The 19,330-nt window shown below is 39.4% G+C and overlaps 1 protein-coding gene across 7 annotated transcripts in view; it reads right to left on the bottom strand.

Moving 5' to 3' along the window:
• Positions 1–19,330, bottom strand: part of KIAA1328 (KIAA1328 ortholog) — a 421,290-nt gene that overhangs the window by 47,455 nt on the left and 354,505 nt on the right. For all 7 annotated transcript variants that reach the window (XM_027526136.1, XM_027526135.1, XM_027526142.1 and 4 more), the window contains one exon: positions 16,495–16,603. In XM_027526136.1, coding sequence (XP_027381937.1) covers positions 16,495–16,603 — 109 coding nt within the window. The remainder of the gene's footprint in view (positions 1–16,494; positions 16,604–19,330) is intronic.

Consider the following 19,330-nt stretch of genomic DNA (forward strand, 5'->3'; position numbering starts at 1 on the left):
AAAGAATGTTACCTGCAAGGTCCCAGCTGCAAAAGCAGTAAGCTGACTTCCGAGGTACACAATGCAGAAACTAAAACTGAAAGGAGAAAGGCTTGCCTGTGAACTCTACCAGGCAAAAATGATGCCAGGTTACCCTGTTTATTAGCCTGCACTAAAAAGTTCAGGGCACGTATAGATGTGCATTTATCCCATTTTATGCTACACATTATTGAAAAAACATTTTATAACATAAATAATTTATCAGTACATTAGAATGTACTGGAATTTAAGATTACAAGACTAAATGGTAGTGTTTTGTTTTATGGCTGTCTATACTTTCAAAAAGAAAGACAATATGGGTAGATGGACTTCATAAACTTTATATACACCTATGAAGGAGAACAACCCCACACAAAACAAAGCACCCCCCCACCCCCCGACACAGTTTCCCTGTGTGTATGCCACAGGCTGCTACCCTTAGTCTAGGCAAACCTCAGTGTCAGCGGGGACAGCATGAGCTGGAGATTCAGGTGTGCTGCTTGCTCTCAGCGCCATAGTTGAAGCTGGGAGACTTGAACTGATTGGAAGCAAGCTGGAATCAAAGTTCTTTGAAGAAAGCGTCCTTAGATTCTTTCAGTTTAACTTAACAGATAATACCCTTCCATCCTCTGGTCACAAAGGAGGTGATACAGGTTGGCAGAAGGCAAAGTTGTGAAACAACAGAAACTGGGGGACATACAGTTAAAGAGCTCACCTACTATGTTGATAAGTATAGGGGCTCCCAGAAAAGTCACCACTTCAATGATTTTTCAAGACTGTTAGTCAGTTCAGTTCAGTAGCTCAGTCGTGTCCGACTCTTTGTGACCCCATGAATCGCAGCATGCCAGGCCTCCCTGTCCATCACCAACTCCCGGAGTTCACTCAGACTCATGTTGGACTCAGACTGTTTCCCTAGTTCTGGACACAGCTGCATAGAGAGGCACCTGTTGGTTAATGTATGACCCCCAGCTGATCATAGCCTGTGACAGCTTGGATAGAAATTAGAGGTGGGGAACATCCAGCTTTTGGAGTAAGAGCAACAGTACACAGCATGTACCCTGAAAAAGGCAACTCCCCTACTAAATGGAATGCCACTGGTGGAATAGCTGATATGCCTGAATACAAGTCGTGTCTGCCTGACATTACAGTAGCCAGGAAATCCTCCTAATGAAATGCCTCTGACCCAGACCACTGTAACAGACGCAATTACAGTGCACCTCGTGCTTCCCCCACGACGCTTTGTTACTGGGGAGCGGTGGGGAGGCAGGGACCCAGACCGCCACAGTAGATGCGATTAGTGCACGAGTGTTCCTCCCTCTATGCTGTGTTACTGGGGAGGCAGGTGTGGATAAGAAACAGTGCAAGAAACTATATCTGATTTACTTCTCTAACTTCTTTCAGTGGACTTTACTGATGCTAGAAAAATTAGAATGATTCAGTAGAAAGAAAGGAAAAGAAGGGAAGTCAATAGAGGAGAAAACAAGGGTGGCCAAATAGGGTGAAAATATTTCAGTTGTAAACACATGGAACGGAAAAAGCAGAAATTAATGGGGAAGAAACTGGAGTTACGACAGCATTACTAAGACCGGGGGGGCCACTGGTTCTGGCAATAACAAGACTCAGACAGATCAGCAATCGATCCTAGTTTGGAATAATTTAGAAAACTGGATGGCAAGGAAAAGTACCACAAATTTGACACTGAAATATAAGAGGTGTCAGTAAGAAAGACTGAAGACTGGTGGGAAGGAATCTTCTTGTTCATTAGAGCTGGCATGGGGCCAGCACAGTAACTAAGCCTGATGCCCCCTGTTTGGGTCAAAGTTAATGATAAATGGAAGGAAAGAGGTAAAAGAATAAATAAATGGGGTATGCTAAGGTGCAAATCAAACCTTATTTTGGTGTCTTAAGAGAGGCTTGGAGCTTAGCTTAAGTTTCTTACGTCAAACTCCAGATGGCCACAAGGTAAAGCAATATGGCTTGTTAAAGCTGCCTCTAATTCTGAAAACTGTCAAAGCAGAACGGCAATGCGCAGATAGGAATGGTGTGTGTGTGCTATGTCACTTCAGTCATGTCTGACTCTTTGTGACCCTATGGACTGCAGCCTGCCAGTCTTCTCTGTCCATGGGATTCTCCAGGCAAGAGTGGGTTGCCATGCACTCCTCCAGGGGATCTTCTTGATCCAGGGATTGAACCCACATCTCATGTCTCCTGCATTGGCAGGTTCTTTACCACCTGCGCCACCAGGGAAGCCCAGATAGGAGTGGTATACTCCAGCAGACCTTGTCTTGTAGTACTCCTAACCAGGCAGATTACACTTGATCAATCTTTTTTCCTTTACAAAGCAATTTATTCTAATTGTATGATTTAACTTTAATACATATTTTTTTCATCCTAAGGACAGATTTAAGAGTCATGTTTAGAATATGCATATATTTTATAGTAGTGATTTATACTTTGCCTTAAATTTGTGTTTTGATCCAATAAAGAAGAAAAAAGAAGAGACATTTTATTGGAAACAATCATATCATAGCATCTCTAAGATAACTTATGAGAGAAACATGTACGTTCTCATTCCAACAATCAACGCTGCTGATAGGTCTATCCAGGTGATTTTATTTAGCACTGCTAATTTTCACTTACCTGTTTCTTATTTACTCATGGAATGATCAACACAAAGAAGAGTTTTGCTTTTAAACTTCCAGATATTTCACAATTTAGAAAAAGTTAGTTTAAAAAAAGAGAAGTATATAAGATGTAAAAGAAAAAAAAGGATTGGAAGGAAATACACGAAAGACTAAAATATTTACAGTGGCATGTACAGTGGGTGGGAGGATTATAGGTGGTTTAAAATGTCACTTTAAAAAATATATATTATCACTACAACTGTCCCAACTAAGCATAAATGTTGAAGTGACTGCTGCCAATCACTGGTGTCAGTTCCTTTAAAAATTAATTAGCAAACAGATTCTCAAATGGCTTTCCCTGCCCCTACACAACTGCCCTCTGGGGAAGACAGGTGGTATCATGAGGGAGTGAGAGCTGGATGCCCGCATCACAGCCAATTGAGCTCATCTGGCAGTTCAATCTTACTGGGGCCACAGGCTGAAGGTGGTGGCAAGAAGGTAAATTTATAGGCCACACAGTATTTCATACTTTTTGTAAAGGTTAAATGAATATATCTCTTAGTAGTTAATGTTAAACAATTTATGATATTAAGCTATAACTCTAATTCTGTGTTATCTTTGATCTTAAGCCTCTGATATGGCAAACTTCCATATGCAAGGTTTTTATTTCATTTTAAAGATTCTGTTTTAATGAAATATTCAATTTAAATAATAAGTTCTGATTTGTTTCTACCTTGGTTGCTATTAACTTATTCCAAACATTTCCTAATACTGACAGCTTTCTCTACTACTATGTTTCCTTCTCTCTTTCAAATAAACAGTTGTGTGAAGGTCAAATTTTAATTTCTTTGCCAGCAGTGACTGGTTAAAAACAGATCATGGCCCCAGCCTGATTTTTATGATACCTAAACACTTGAGGATACCTTGTGTTTCAATCAGTAAAGTCAAGATAATCTGTAATAATGAAATAGGACCAGAGGCCAACGTTAACACAGAAGTTTTTTCCTCTTTCATGCCTTGAGACCATATTCATCCATATGGAAAGCCATATTAGCTGAAAATAATTCTTTTTTTCTTTAATAAGACCTTTTTGCCAATAGATTTTTATCTGTCTTTGTTTGGAGATCTCAAATGGATCAACTTTACTTTTTATCGATCTAAGATGAATGGGACACAGGGATTTATCCTTTATGACACTACAGAGGCAAAGAGAGCACAGAAGACTGTGAAGTCTGCAGGCCGTGAAACTGAAATCCTCACACTGATACAAAAGACTCTGCTGAAGTAATGACACAGTACTCCAGTCGTAGCATGAAGCCTTTTGGTTTGAATACAAGTCAGTGCCATGTGACCTGTAGCTGTACATCCGTAGAAACATTTCGCTGCTGACAAAAATATTTATACTCAAAGGGGACAGATAAAAGAACTGAGACAAGCTGGTGCAGCTTCAGTGGACTAGAGGGACAGGTCTGGAGAAGCCACTGAGCTCCAGTTGCACCTGGATGAGTGAAGTGAAAGTCGCTCAGTCACGTCCAACTCTTTGCGACCGCATGGATTGTAGTCCATGGAATTCTCCAGGCCAGAATACTGGAGTGGGTAGCCTTTCCCTTCTCCAGGGGATCTTCTCAACCTAGGGATCGAACCCTTGTCTCAAACATTGTAGGCAGATTCTTTACCAGCTGAGCCACAAGGGATGAGGACCGATGGTAAACTGCAGCCCTGGCTCAGGGTGGCTCATCTACCGTGTCGCAGCGATGCCGCCGACCTCTAACTCTCCAGCTGTTCAGGGTGCCAGGGCTCCCACTGGCTCCAGGGCCAGCTCCAGTCTTAGTTCTGCCACTAGTTAGCTTGTTCCTTTTGTAAACCAATGGCCTGTGTGACAATTAGGATCTGCCCCTGAGATGCAGCAGCCCCTCAGCTCTTACCAGAATCTGCCTCTTGCCCCATCACTATGTTTCTTTCCAATGCCCAAAGACAGGGGTTGGTTTTGAGGTGTATCAGCGGGTCCATGGAGAAGTTCTAGTTTAGGAGCAGCTTGTTTCTCAGTCAGGAGCTGAGACAGTGCAGACCGCAGACATGGGAATGGACAGGATGCATACACGCTCTGACTGAAAAGTCTCCTCCGAGCTGGGGCACACTGCACTAGCAACTCCCCATGCAGGAGGGCACCAATTCATTAATGAAGAGCATGTAGAGGCATCCGAGTGACAGTCCACATAGAATGCCATTTGTGGTGATCGGTCCAAGCTGCATCTGGTAGGACAAGTGTCCCAAGGCCTGATACTTCTAGCATTTATCAGATTATACCACGTGCCAAGTACATGACCGTGCCGACTTCTGTTGTACACATTTCTTCCAGGGTGAGGGTAAGAGACAGCCCTCAGCAAGAAAATAAACTTAACATCCTTTTACTCATTGTGAAATGGCATGGTGCACCAGCTCTAGCTTCTGTTCTGGGTCTTAAAAATGCCTCAGTAGGTTTATTCTGGGCTTCCCTTGTGGCTCTGCTGGTAAAGAATCTGCCTTCAACGTGGGAGGCCTAGGTTAGATCTCTGGTTTGGGAAGCTCCCCTGGAGAAGGGACTGGCTACCCACTCTAATATTCTGGCCTGAAGAATTCCATGGACTGCATAGTCCACGGGGTCACAAAGAGTCAGACGCGACTGAGCGATTTTCACTTTCACTTTTTCAGGGTTACTCAGTCACAGAAAGAAGACAATCCCCAGGGTACATCTTCCATCACCCTTTATTTACTAAATAAGATTTAAAAATCAATCCCATGGCTAACAATCCCATCCATTTTATCTTATATCCCTTATTTATTATTATTATTTAATATGAACATTAATCCAGGTGATTTTTAAATTGTCAAAATGTGGAAAGGATGAATTCTCCAAGAAGCACAACAGCAGGCAGGACTTTCATATGACATGCAATTACATACAAGATTCGTCTGCTTCCTACTTGTTGTCCTGGTCTGGAATGGAGCCTTCTCAACTCTAATGATTGGCTCTGGTTTTCAAGTAGCCCATGTCCTATGACAGGGAAAGCTTGAAGCAGGGTCCCGATTCTAATACAAGTCACAATCCACTTCAGAATTTCCCAGCTTTCCCAAAGGAAGAAACACCCTCTCATGTGTACTAGTAATCATGTTCCCCTTGCTGGCCAAGAGGCTTATCTTCCAGACAAGTTGATCATTTTACAGCCATTTGGGGGTGAGTACAAAGCAATGAGATGATGAGCTTTCAATCCTAGTAACAGTCTTATTTCAGTAGGCACCCACAACAGAAAGAAGATCAATGAAAGTCTTGGTGAGTAAATATGTAATGCACTGGCCAACTACTCTTGAGCTTCAAGACCAACTTGGACTCTTTCTTTCATGGGTAATATTAGGATTTGTACACCAAGTGGCCCATCAGATTAGATCAGATCAGATCAGTCGCTCAGTCGTGTCCGACTCTTTGCGACCCCATGAATAGCAGCACGCCAGGCATCCCTGTCCATCACCAACTCCTGGAGTTCACTGAGACTCACGTCCATCGAGTCAGTGATGCCATCCAGCCATCTCATCCTCTGTCATCCCCTTCTCTTCTTGCCCCCAATCCCTCCCAGCATCAGAGTCTTTTCCAACGAGTCAACTCTTCGCATGAGGTGGCCAAAGTACTGGAGTTTCAGTTTTAGCATCATTCCTTCCAACGAAATCCCAGGGCTGATCTCCTTCAGAATGGACTGGTTGGATCTCCTTGCACTCCAAGGGACTCTCAAGTTTTCTCCAACACTACAGTTCAAAAGCATCAATTCTTCGGCACTCAGCCTTCTTCACAGTCCAACTCTCACATCCATACATGACCACAGGAAAAACCATAGGCTTGACTAGACAAACCTTTGTTGGCAAAGTAATGTCTCTGCTTTTGAATATGCTATCTAGGTTGGTCATAACTTTCCTTCCAAGGAGTAAGCGTCTTTTAATTTCATGGCTGCAGTCACCATCTGTAGTGATTTTGGAGCCCAGAAAAATAAAGTCTGACACTGTTTCCACTGTTTCCCCATCTATTTCCCATGAAGTGATGGGACCAGATGCCATGATCTTCCTTTTCTGAATGTTGAGCTTTAAGCCAATTTTTTCACTCTCCACTTTCACTTTCATCAAGAGGCTTTGAGTTCCTCTTCACTTTCTGCCATAAGGGTGGTGTCATCTGCATATCTGAGGTTATTGATATTTCTCCCGGCAATCTTGATTCCAGCTTGTGTTTCTTCCAGTCCAGCGTTTCTCATGATGTACTCTGCATATAAGTTAAATAAACAGGGTGGCAATATACAGCCTTGACGTACTCCTTTTCCTATCTGGAACCAGTCTGTTGTTCCATGTCCAGTTCTAACTGTTGCTTCCTGACCTGCATATAAATTTCTCAAGAGGCAGATCAGGTGGTCTGGTATTCCCATCTCTTTCAGAATTTTCCACAGTTGATTGTGATCCACACAGTCAAAGGCTTTGGCATAGTCAATAAAGCAGAAATAGATGCTTTTCTGGAACTCTCTTGCTTTTTCCATGATCCAGTGGATGTCGGCAATTTGATCTCTGGTTCCTCTGCCTTTTCTAAAACCAGCTTGAACATCAGGAAGTTCACGGTTCACATATTGCTGAAGCCTGGCTTGGAGGGTTTTGAGCATTACTTTACTAGCGTGTGAGATGAGTGCAATTGCGTGGTAGTTTGAGCATTCTTTGGCATTGCTTTTCTTTGGGATTGGAATGAAAACTGATCTTTTCCAGTCCCATACATAGTCCCAAAAAGGTGTATTAATGTAATGAAAATAACAATATTCATGTGTTTCCCTTTATTATTTACAAGAAATTTCTATGTACCTGTCTCAAATTTTGTGGTTAGACTCACAAAAATTTGTAGATAATGCAAAATGCTAAAATGAGTTTCTCCATAAGAAATAAAGAGAACGTAGGTTGAATGTGAAAAAAAAGGACTGTAATATCTTTTTTGGGAGAGGGGCTTATTAATATCAAAAGCAAATAGTTTATGGGAAAATGTGAAAAGTGTTAAATATATTAAAACATATGGAGAAGGAAATGGCAACCCACTTCAGTATTCTTGCCTGGAGAATCCCATGGACAGAGGAGCCTGGTAGGCTACAGTCTACGGGGTCACAAAGAGTTGGACACAACTGAGCGACTTCACTCACTCATTCAATATAACACATGTATATATTTGAATACATAGACAGTGTGCAAAAATGTCCAACTGAGCTGAAAATGCATTAGTCAATGACTATTAACTGCTACATTATTCTCTGTCTTCTTCACGGCAAGTCTTGTTGTTGATAGTGTCTTTGATTGTACTCAGTGGCATACTTGGCACTCTCACACACAATCCTGACCATTCTTGTCCTAAGGCAAAGTATGTAGCCTACACTAATACCCAGTCAGCTTTTTCAGCATGACTAATGACCTTAATTTAGACTTCAAGGATACCAACTTTTTTCTGTTTTACTCCAAGTGTCTTTCCTAAAGTAAAATCTAATGATTTCCAGATACAATTTCATTTAAACCTCAAAAAAGAAAAAAACTTCAGTAAACACATGTTCACGGAGCATTATCTCAGGAAACGTAAATTACACCTGGCCTCCTGTCAACTGGCAAGGCCAGCAATACCCACAAGTTGCTTGTCCCTGTGCTTTGAATGATGTGGAGCCAAGTTGGTTTATCTCCTTAGCATTTCTAAACTACTGGCCAGCAGGAAACCCAAAGATTTTGAAAAGAAGTTTAAACTATGTTATTCTGAAATCAATTATTTATGAAAAAATACTCATCTCTCCATTACTTTATCTTCAAAATGTGTAACTTACTCTGAAATCAAGAGACAAATGTACATGTTTCCATTTTGATCTCATCTCTAAATGGAGGGTATGGTTTTGACATAGGATAGACAGCTGGAAAACTGAGGTCCATGTGGTTGAGGGACTTTGTCAAGGTTTTGCTACTGCTAAGCAAAGAGGCAGGATGAATATAGGTCTTTGGACTTTAATTCTCAAGGCCTTTCCTGTAAGCCATGCTGCCTGCCTGCATGTAAGGATATTAACTTGAGGAAACCAAAACAGAAAACTAGCTACAGGCCTAAGCAGAGCTTTAGAAGAAGCTCTATGATATGGATGAACACAAGATAATGGAGTGGTATACATTCTACATTCACTTAGTGAAGATAATTGTGAGATATTAAGGAAGCAACAAATCTCAGTGCAAAGAACATGCCAAAACTGGTCACAATTGAGAGCTTGCTGTCATCCAGTCTGGAAACCTCCTGACAACCTAAACATTTCCAATTCTCATACAATGGGAAAATCTTCAAGTAGATGAAAATGTGAGGAAGTTCTGGGAAATAAATGAAGCACAATGAATGTATTAATATTAGCTGGGTATAAACATGATTCTTTTGTAGATACAGAGTAGAAATGAAGGAAAACTGTTGTCTACACGAATACATGAACTGATACATTTAAAAGGAAATAGTCATTTTGGGGGATTCCCTGGTGGTCCAGAGACTTGGCACTTCCACTGCCATGGGCCCGGGTTCGATCCCTGGTTGGAGAACTAAGATCCCAGGAGCCACATGGTGTGGCTGAATGAATAAATAAAAGGAAACATCCATTTTTTGATCACTAATTCATTCTTTCTTTCATCCAATAAATATTTTATCGAATGTCTACCATGAGCCAGGCCCTGCTCAACACAGGGATGCAGTAATGAATACAACAGAAATCTTCATCCTCAGGAGTTTACGTTCCATGTGACACAGGTGAGGCAGATGACAAAATATATCAGTAAATTACACAGTCTATTGGAAGGTGATAAGTACTGTGAAAAAAGGATAAAGCAGAGAAGGAGAAAAGTGGCAGAAAGCATTAGGAATTATTTCCTCAGGCATCTTTCTCCTGTTTGCTGAGAGTTCCTTCATGGACAGAATGATGTGTCCATACACTTCACAGAGAAGAAAGCCATCAACAATATGTCCCAGTGATTAGTCTCCAATTTCAACAACTGAGATTACTGAATGGAGTTCTTCAAGGACCTCTTAATAATTTTTTTTCACTGCAGGCTACCAATGTATCCTGATAATACCTTGGGGAGAGGATGACAATGGCTACGGAAAACTGCTGACCGAGGGGAGAGGCCCTGGGATAGGAGAGAGGCAGAAAGGAGAAAGGGAGAATGCCAGTGTGCAGGGGTTGGGCAGTGAGAAGATGGGCAGCTCCAGAGTGTGTCTTTAGACCAAGTATGTCGGAGTCATCTGGGAACATCACAGAGTTCAGTGATGTTCAAAAATTGTACATCACTGGTGCCCGTTTCTGGCAATTCTGGTTCAATTAACCCAGGTAAGGCCCAGAAACTGCTACTTTGACAGATTCCTAAGTGACTCCAATGTGCACATAGATTTCCAAACCACTGCTCTAAAGGGAATTAAGCCCTTTCAGAATTTTCACAAAGGGATAATTATGAAAAGAAATCCATTATAAATAACTTTGAATGCAGGGTTATTCAGCTTGCTTCTAAGCCACATTTCTGCACAGCTCTGCCACTCAGGGCATTTTGCAAGGGGAGCCTGTGTCATTCATATATACTGTGTTCCAGGTGCTCCCCCAAATCTAGTTGCCCAGAGCACAGAAAAGGAAGCTAACCTTGAGGGCGTATTGTCACCCAGCCCCAAGTTAAGGCTTTGCATATCTAGTCATGTCTAATCCTCTGAGCAAATTTGCAAGGTGGTTTAAAATCTCTTATTTTCACATGAGGAATCAAGCTCAGGTATGTCTGCAAGAGCATTTCCATGGTAAATATTAAAAAATGCAGCAGTACTGCCCACTCTTAGATGAGCCTAACCCTATTCCTAACCTTTTGTCAGGGAATTCACATAGAGTCTGGAATTATAACAGCAAGGTCCAAATCTGAGCTCTGTTTCTTATTGCTTGTGTGGTCCTGGGAAGTTCTACAATGACAGCTCCTATTAGCCATGTACCAGGACTGTGCTCGGTACTTTATGTGATCTATCTTGCTTAACCATGATGACAAGCCTATGAGGGAGATATTATTATCCCCATTTTATAGATTAAACTAAGGGATTTGCTCAAAATCACACAAACTAGCATTGAAACCTAGGCCTATTAACCTGGGTGTTATAATCATTATCCCCAGGCTCTTAAATGTTCTATAATTGCTTCTCTGAGCTTTACTTTCTCTTGATTGTGAGGATTACATTAGGCAACATATATAATTTTTATAAAAGCAGTTAAGTGACTAGGACAGTAAGTAACACTCAACAAATGTTTCTTAATACTGAAGTGAAGGGAATTTGATGACCTTGGACCAAATGAGCAAGTCTAAATGAGGCCCAAAACTGAAATGATGGCAGGAACTGAAAATACTGAACAGATGTCACTAATCACAGCATTTTTCAGAGTTCAGTCCCCTAGAGAAGACCCACCGAGGAAGCATAATCCTCACCTATTGCTGGCTCAACAAAGAAATAACATAATTATGTCATATGTTCCAAAGATAACAGGTTTTTTTTGCAACTACTTGGCACTATAGAGTGTAAAATAATGAAATGGGTTTCCTTTCTATGAATGTGTGCTCTGTATTTTCTTTTAAATATTGTTTTCAAAATTACCTAAGTAATACATTGTTGTTATAAAACATATGGAAAATATAGAAACATATGAGCAGTAAAATAGCTCTTATAATCCCTTCACTAGAATTTAGAGGGATTTCCTGAGACTAGGACTAGAACTCTAAGTGGCTAGTAAATGTAAGCTGTAACGATGCGCACTTTCTCTGTACTGTATGTTCCTTCTATGTCAAGAATGTATTGACAGGTATCCTCAAGCTGAATTCATTTCTTGGAATTAAACTATGTCTTTATTATTTCTATTTAGCCTATTTGTTTCTGTTTTCTTAATTTACACACTCTATAAGCAGTGTGTACAAGAGGAATGGATGATTATATTAATGGCTTTTAACAGTGGGAATTATAGTAACAGCCCAAATCATGGCTTAATTAAAAGCAACATCTCTTCATCAAACACACAAAAATTTCCATGCATGCAACTGTTCTTGGTATTAATGCACCTGCTAGCAGGGAATTTCAATTTATCAACTTGGCTTAAATAAAAATCCTTTTGAATGGTTGCGCTTTTCATCTCCTGATACGTAAGATAGGTATATTTATAACTTCATATTTTCTTTTACATATTCAACCAATTCTTTTCTAAAGTTTTCACATTATCCCTTTTTATTTGTCATCATTTTGTGCAATATTTCATTTTGTTGTTCAGTTGCTAAGTTGTGTCTGATTCTTTGCAACCCCATGGACAGAAGCATGTCAGGCTTCCCTGTCTGTCACTATCTCCTGGAGTTCATTAAGTTTTGTTTTTATTTTGTTATTTACAATACACACAAAATGGAAATGTTATAGTGAATGGTACTTTATGTGCAATGTGAAATTGTTATTCTGAGGGTAGACAAAGTTAAAATAACAGTCCTTGGCCTAGAAGTTCACACTTTTGGAAATCATTATGAAAATTCTAAGAGAAATCCAATACTTTGAAAATGAGTTTTAACAGTCATTAAAAAGAGCTTTACAATGACACGTAATTTGTATGAACATATATTGTGAAAGGACATATCTGAACATACCCAACACAATACCTGATACACAACAGGCATTCAATGAATAGAAGCCAGTATCGTCACATACAGTCACCACTCATAGGCTCTACCGTATAGAGGCAGTGAGGTCTGCTGTTCAAACAGACCACATAAAGCCAAGTAGCGCCTGCAAGGCTCTAGTTTGAGGTTATGGATTTTAGTTTAGTTCTCCACCTTGGGAGAATAACACATTGTTATGTGCTAGGCACATGAGGGGATCTGGTTAGGTACTAAAAATATTTGTGTGAGTGTCTAGGAGAGGAAAAGTTCTGATTTAAAAAAAAAAAGAATTTTTGATAGGATTCTGGGCACAAGTGCAAGAAAGTGTTGCAATCTGGCTATTGTGTGTGATGGAAACACAATCCTTTCCCTTTTCTCAGATTAACTTCCTATCAAGTTATAAAAACAAATTCTGACCCTTAAAGTAAGTCTGTCAGATTCTTACTCTAAATCAGAGTTTTATGGGCTTACTGCCTATACCTCAGAACTAAATCCAAGCTTCACACAGTGTGAATGAATGAAAAAACACTGAAATTTGGGATCAGAAAAAAGAAAAAAAGAAGTAAAAGTCATCCAAACAGCTAAGAAGCAACGCCTGGGTCCTTTAATCTCAACCTCAATGGATGCTCCACAATTGACTTTCAAGTCAGCTGCGTGTGAACAGTAGCCTGTGAGCACGACTGTGTCCTGGCAATTGCTCTATAAAAAGCTCGGCAAGGTAGAAACTTACAGCAAAATTTTTGGAACATATTAAGCGTATGGTTTGACAGCAAAGGGCCAAGGCCTCAAAAAACAAACAAACAAACAAATTCAGCTTATTATTTTTTTTTAAAGTTTCCCCAATAAGCTATTAAGTCCTTTATAGCACATACACAAATATTTCCCAAACTCCCTCAACAAAAAACAAGCTCTACAAAATCATCTCCCATGACCTACATCAAAAAACAAACCAAACAAAGTAAAACAGAAAACTTCAACTTGCTATTGTGATATAAACTAATCTTTCTGAAAAAAAAAAAAAAAAAACCTAGATTACTGGGGTGAACAGTATGTCCTAGAAATAGGCCAGCCACAGCTCCAGTTCCAAAAATTCACTAATTGGCCATGATTTGGTGAGATCTGTCTTTCTCTCTTCATATCTCAGAGTGGGGGTGGGGGAACAGTTCAAGAGTACTGGCCTTAGGTCTTCTGAGTCAGGGAAGAACAGCAAGAAGGGGCCTTAGTAACCTTTTACTTCAGGGACTGAGTGAGTAACACCTGCCGCAGGCCTGGTATTTGTCTTTGTATATCAGTTTAGAACAATCATCACTGAGTTGTCATAAGACCGAGGGAAACTCCACCAATACTTTAAAAAGTGACAAGACTTCAGCTTCAGTGAACAGCTTCACAAGATACTGTCTTCATTTTAATACAAAATGTTCCAGATATACATATCTGAATAGAAAAAGATACCACCATTTAAAAAATATACAGCATGTAATAGACTTTTCTCCTCAAATCTGAAATAAAAGATTTGAAGATTCAAAACTACATTAATGCAAATATCTGCCTGTTGCAAGTATGCTTTTTGATTAAATTGGCATACATCAAGTACAATTAGAAAGGTTATTTATAACGAAGAAATACATAATTCTGCATCTTAATGGGGATGACAATTACAGCTGACGGTTGCTAATTAACATTACTTCTTCTGCTCTGGATCTCAGATATTTCTTATATGATCTTTATGCTGGCAACGGACACAACTAATTCTAGAAGGCCCAAAAGGGTTAATTATCAGCAACATTTCTGCTCATAACAAATTCACTGGTAACTTGCCCAGCTCTGGCTCCACACTGGAGACCAGAAGATCAAGCTGAATTGGGTAAACTCTGACTCAGAATCGTGTCAGGAAAAGTATTTATTCAACTTACTCTGTGAGCAAAGATGCACCAACCCACTGGTATTCGGAATGCCAGGGAGAAAAGTCCCTCCAGTCCCCTCTTCAGGTGTAATGGTCTAGGGGTGTTGCCTGTTCCGGTCCAGCAGAAACGCGTGGCACTGTTTAGCTCAGTGGTGCCACCTTCTTGTGCCAAGATGCCCACTGTGCCTACTTTCTTGGACACCTCAGGAGTGTGTGATCGGTGTTGGAGGCCAGACGTAAAATAGAAAGACAGAAGCATTGCCACTCTCAGCACAGAAAACTATAGAGCCCTCTTTGCTTGTGCTGTGAATTACATATTTATTTTGTTAGCATGAGATAGATGAATATTTTCACACACAAAGGTGCCCTGCTAAAATCAGGATAAGTGATATTAATGTCCTATGGTCAGTATTATTGAACCTCGAAAGCAATAAACTTTATGCGTCAATAAATATTACATTTGCAACATAGTTAACATTCCCTTACTGTCTCTAGCACTTATTACACATTGTAACCGCAAGTCTACAATACATTATTCATATTTGGGGTGTCACCAAGTGATGGATTGCTGTAGGAGAGGCTGTCCTTTAAATAAATCAACAAATAAAAATGCAAATGTTAACATTTTCAGCCACAACTTTTCCCATCTTGAATGGGGAATGAAAATTTCACATTATACTGACAGGCAGCAGAGAGAACAATTAACAACCTACACTGTGAATGAGAAAGATGACTTTACCACGCTGGGTTTTATCACCTGCCCATGGACCCATATGGGACTCTCCTAGGTGTTAGCACTTTCAGAGAACAAAGGAAAAACTGTCTCCCACGGCCCCTGTTCCATCCCCATCCTTTTCTGCAGGTCTTGACAATTCTTGGAATTTTGGGTAGACAGGGAAAGGGCTGTTATTCTTGTTCTTCTCAGTACTGTCAAAGGTTTCTTGGAATGAAGAATAATAGGCTTTCCTTTTGCATTAAAAGCTTATATGTAAAAGTAGTCTATAAAAATTCCTTTTCTACACTTTGAAATAAAAATAATTCAAATAATCTTGATTCTGAAATCTGGAAAGCAACCACTGTGCTTCCTTGGTAACCGATTTTCATAGTACTGAGTCTTTTTTTCAACTCTGCACTTTGTATTGCAGACCTATAATATGCCATCACGCACTTCTAAGGGTAAAATCTGGGGTGCTGCACATTGTTTTATTTAGCCAAATGCTCATTATTTAAGAAGCTTCTGAGAATCTGTATCTAGCTGATCTGCAGCATTAAGAACTAACAGAAAAAGAATCCTTTTTTTAAGGTCCGTAGATATGAGTCTTCACTGCAATTTTAACCTGGGCTTGTAAAACTCCACAAAGTTGATATGGTCATTTCAGAAAATGTGTGCTGAGGATGTTCTATAAAACCCTACTGGGGAACATTTTATTCTTCTTTTTCATGCCTCTCACGAAATTGAAGTGCAATTATCAAAAACACATTAGAGTAGTGTTAAAGATCTGATTCAAGATCTTCGCATCAAAGATAGGAAAATTCATTCGAAAACCCAGATTGCCTTTCCTCTTACCTTAACTCCTCCATTACTATTATCCTCTGTGTTGAGTCATTTCCCAAAAGTTCTTTAAAATTAAGTCTTAAAATCTATATTTATTGGATAAGATGCTAGGATTTTAAGTGCTTAAAAAATCACATCCCCAAGGAAACACAAACATGCCCTTTTGGTGTTAATGTTTATATATTCAGTGTTAAATGTATAACATAGGAATTGGCTTATTAGACATGAGAAATTTTAATAACATATTTCTTTTCTTGACTGTAGAAAAAGCCAATCAAAGTATCAGCTCCTCAAATGTCTCTGTATAAGTAAATGTTGATAGTCATTTAACTGTAGTACAAAACCCACTATGGTTTCCAGTATCAATTGATTCAGTAAGTTAAGTGTATAGTCCAAGTGTATAACCATTTCGGGATAAATTGGGTAGGACCCGCTCCTAAACATTTTCTGATGAAAGGTAGGATTAGCTTTGTGTTTCTATGGTCAATTACCATTACCAATTAAGGACAAGCATGGATAAAGGAAAGGGTTCCAGGAGTTCTACCTGGTCGTATCTAGATGCTTCCAAATAAGGGCCTCTCTCTTGAGTTGGAGACATAAGAACTGTTAAGATTTTTCACTTTTTATTAAATAACTCAGCAAAAGTTCTCACCTGGAGAATGGTAAAGCAAAGAATCCCTGAAACTCACCGGGAGCCGTCTTGTTGGGATGATGATGTAGCTGGGGTTACAAGCTCCTTCTGGCTCCCTGTTGTCATAGGAGACGTGGACGCATCTTTTCGAACTTCTGCCACTGTCCCTGCATGTACAATAAAGGAACTAATTCAGGCATTCAATTAAAGAAAATGCAAGAGTCTATCATGAATAATATATCAGAGATTATAGGAATCCCCAAGCTTTAGAAGTAAGCTGTCTTCCCCTCTGAAATGCAACAATGGCAGATGGAAAACTCGGTGGGTTGTTTTGGTTTTGTAAACACCAGTGGTCCACAATATCTTGTTTTTAAAAACATGGATTTGTGCAATAACAGACTAATTAGAGATCTGGTTGGTAAACCTGATTATTAAAGTCTTGATGATTTGCGTTTAGGGTAAAGACACCCAAGAAAGTCGATTGCTTTATTTTGCTTCTTTTAACTGTCATAAGAAAAGTTCTTTCCTCTCCTTGACAAAATAGAAAATAGAAAATTTGTACCTTTAAGCCCTCCAAATTAAATTGATTCTACCCCCAAAAAACTTTCAAAATAGGCATAAATTATGAGTGCTTCTTTTAAAGAACTCAACATTGGGCTAAAACAAGTAAGATGCTCAACTCACCATTCTGGGGCTAATTTGGTTTCTGTTTCTAACAAGCAAGGTTTAGTTGGTAATTATGTTTTACTTTTGGGGGGCTAAGTAATAACACGGCATGGAAAGAAAAATCTTTTGTTTTTGTTTTATTATTACTTATTTAATAATTTTCTCCTCTTTTTAAAAACATTTTAAACAAAAATTTCCAACTTTTCATTTATTAAAAATATAATTGAGCTTTTTCATGTATCAAATTCTCATGATAAAGCTGGAAAGATCTTGCAGATCATCTCACCTTACTTCTTTTTTGATAGATGCTTTTTATAGGAAGAGTTCTGGCTACTGTTTAATTTTTTAAAAATGTTTTAAAAAATTTTATTGGAGTCCAGTTGACTTATAATGCTGTGTTAGTTTCTGCCAAACAGCAAAGTGCATCAGTTGTTACATATTCATAACTCTACTCTTTTAGACTCTTTTCTAATAGGTCATTATGGAGGACTAAGAACAGTTCTCTGTGCTATACAGTAGGTCCTTATTAGCTATCTGTTTTATATATAGCAGTGTGTATATGTCAATCCCAATCTCCCAAATTCTCCCTCCCCTCTGCTTCTGCTTTTCCCCCTGGTAAACCATAAGTTTGTTTTCTATATCTGTGACTTTATTCCTGTTTTGTAAATAAGTTCATCTGTGTCATTTTTTAAGGATTCCACATATAAGTAGTATCATATATGTGTCTTTCTCTCTCTGACTTACTTCACTCAGTATAACAATCTCCAGGTCCATGTTGATGCAAATGGCATTATTTTTTCTTTTTTTATGGCTGAGTAATATTATATGATCTATATGTACCATATCATATTTGTGTGTGGGTGATTTCCCACATTTACTGTATGTTTGCCTTTACCAGGCAAATGAGCTTTCCCATTTTTAATTTTCTTGTTTCTATTATAGCTGTGGTCTCCTTTTGTTTTCTTTTTACCCTGCCTAGAGAAGTTTCTTTAGCATTTGTTGTAAAGCTGTTTGGTAGTGATGAATTCTCTTAGATTTTGCTTGTCTGTAAAGCTTTTGATTTCTCTGTACAATCTAAATGAATACCTTGCTGGGTAGAGTATTGTAGGTTGTAGGTTTTTCCCTCTCAACACTTTAAATAAAGCATGCCACTCTCTTCTGGCCTGCAGAGGTTCTGCTGAAAAATCAGCTTATAACCTTATAGGTATTACTTTGTATGTTATCTACCGGTTTTAATATTTTTTTCTTTGTATTTAATTTTTGTTAATTTGATCAGTATGTGTCTTGGCATGTTTCCCCTTGGGTTTATACTGTGTGGGACTCTCTGAGCTTCCTTTCCCATGTTATAATCTCTTCAAATATTTCCTTAGGCCTTTGTCTCCTGGGACCCCTATAATACAGATGTTGGTGTGTTTAATGTTGTCCCAGAGGTCTCTGAGACTGTCCTCCTTTCTATTCCTTCTTTTTCTTTATTCTGTTCCGCAGCAGTGATTTCCACCTTCTAGCTCACTTCTTTGCTCTTATGCCTCAGTTATTCTACTATTGATTCCTTCTACTGTATTTCACATTTCAGTTATTGTGTTGTTTATCTCTATTTGTTCTTTAAATCTTCTGTCTTTTTGTTAAACATTTCTTGTACCTTGTTGGCCTGTGTCTCCATTCTTTTTCCAAGATTTTGGATCTTTATTATTATTATTTTGATGCTTTTTCAGGTAGATTGTCTATCTCCTCTTCATTTAGTTGTTCATGTAGGTTTTTATCTTGTTCCTTCGTCTGTAACTGAGACATATTTCTCGTTGACTCGTTTTGTCTAACTTACTGTTTATGGTCTCCTTTCCACAGGCTGCAGAATCGTAGTGCCTCTTGCTTCTGATGTATGTCCCCTGGTGGCTGAGGTCCATCCAGGGGCTTGTGCAGGCTTCATCGTGGAAGGGACTGGTGCCCTGTGGTGGGTGGAGTTGGGTCTTGTCGTTATAGAGGGCAGAGCTGTGTCAGGGAATGTGTTGGGGATGGGGTAAGCTTAGGACAACTTTAGGCAGTCTGTCTGCTGATGGGTAGGGCTGTGTTCCTGTCTTGCTGGTTGCTTGACTGGAGGCATTTCAATACTGGAACCTGCAGGTTGTTGAGTGGTTCCACATGGGGACCCCTGAGAGAGCTCACACCGATTAATACTCCCCGATGCCTCCACTAACAATGTCCTTGCCTCCACAGTGAGCTACTGTCAATCG

This window comes from Bos indicus x Bos taurus, chromosome 24, assembly GCF_003369695.1.
Source record: "Bos indicus x Bos taurus breed Angus x Brahman F1 hybrid chromosome 24, Bos_hybrid_MaternalHap_v2.0, whole genome shotgun sequence".
NCBI lineage: Eukaryota > Metazoa > Chordata > Mammalia > Artiodactyla > Bovidae > Bos > Bos indicus x Bos taurus.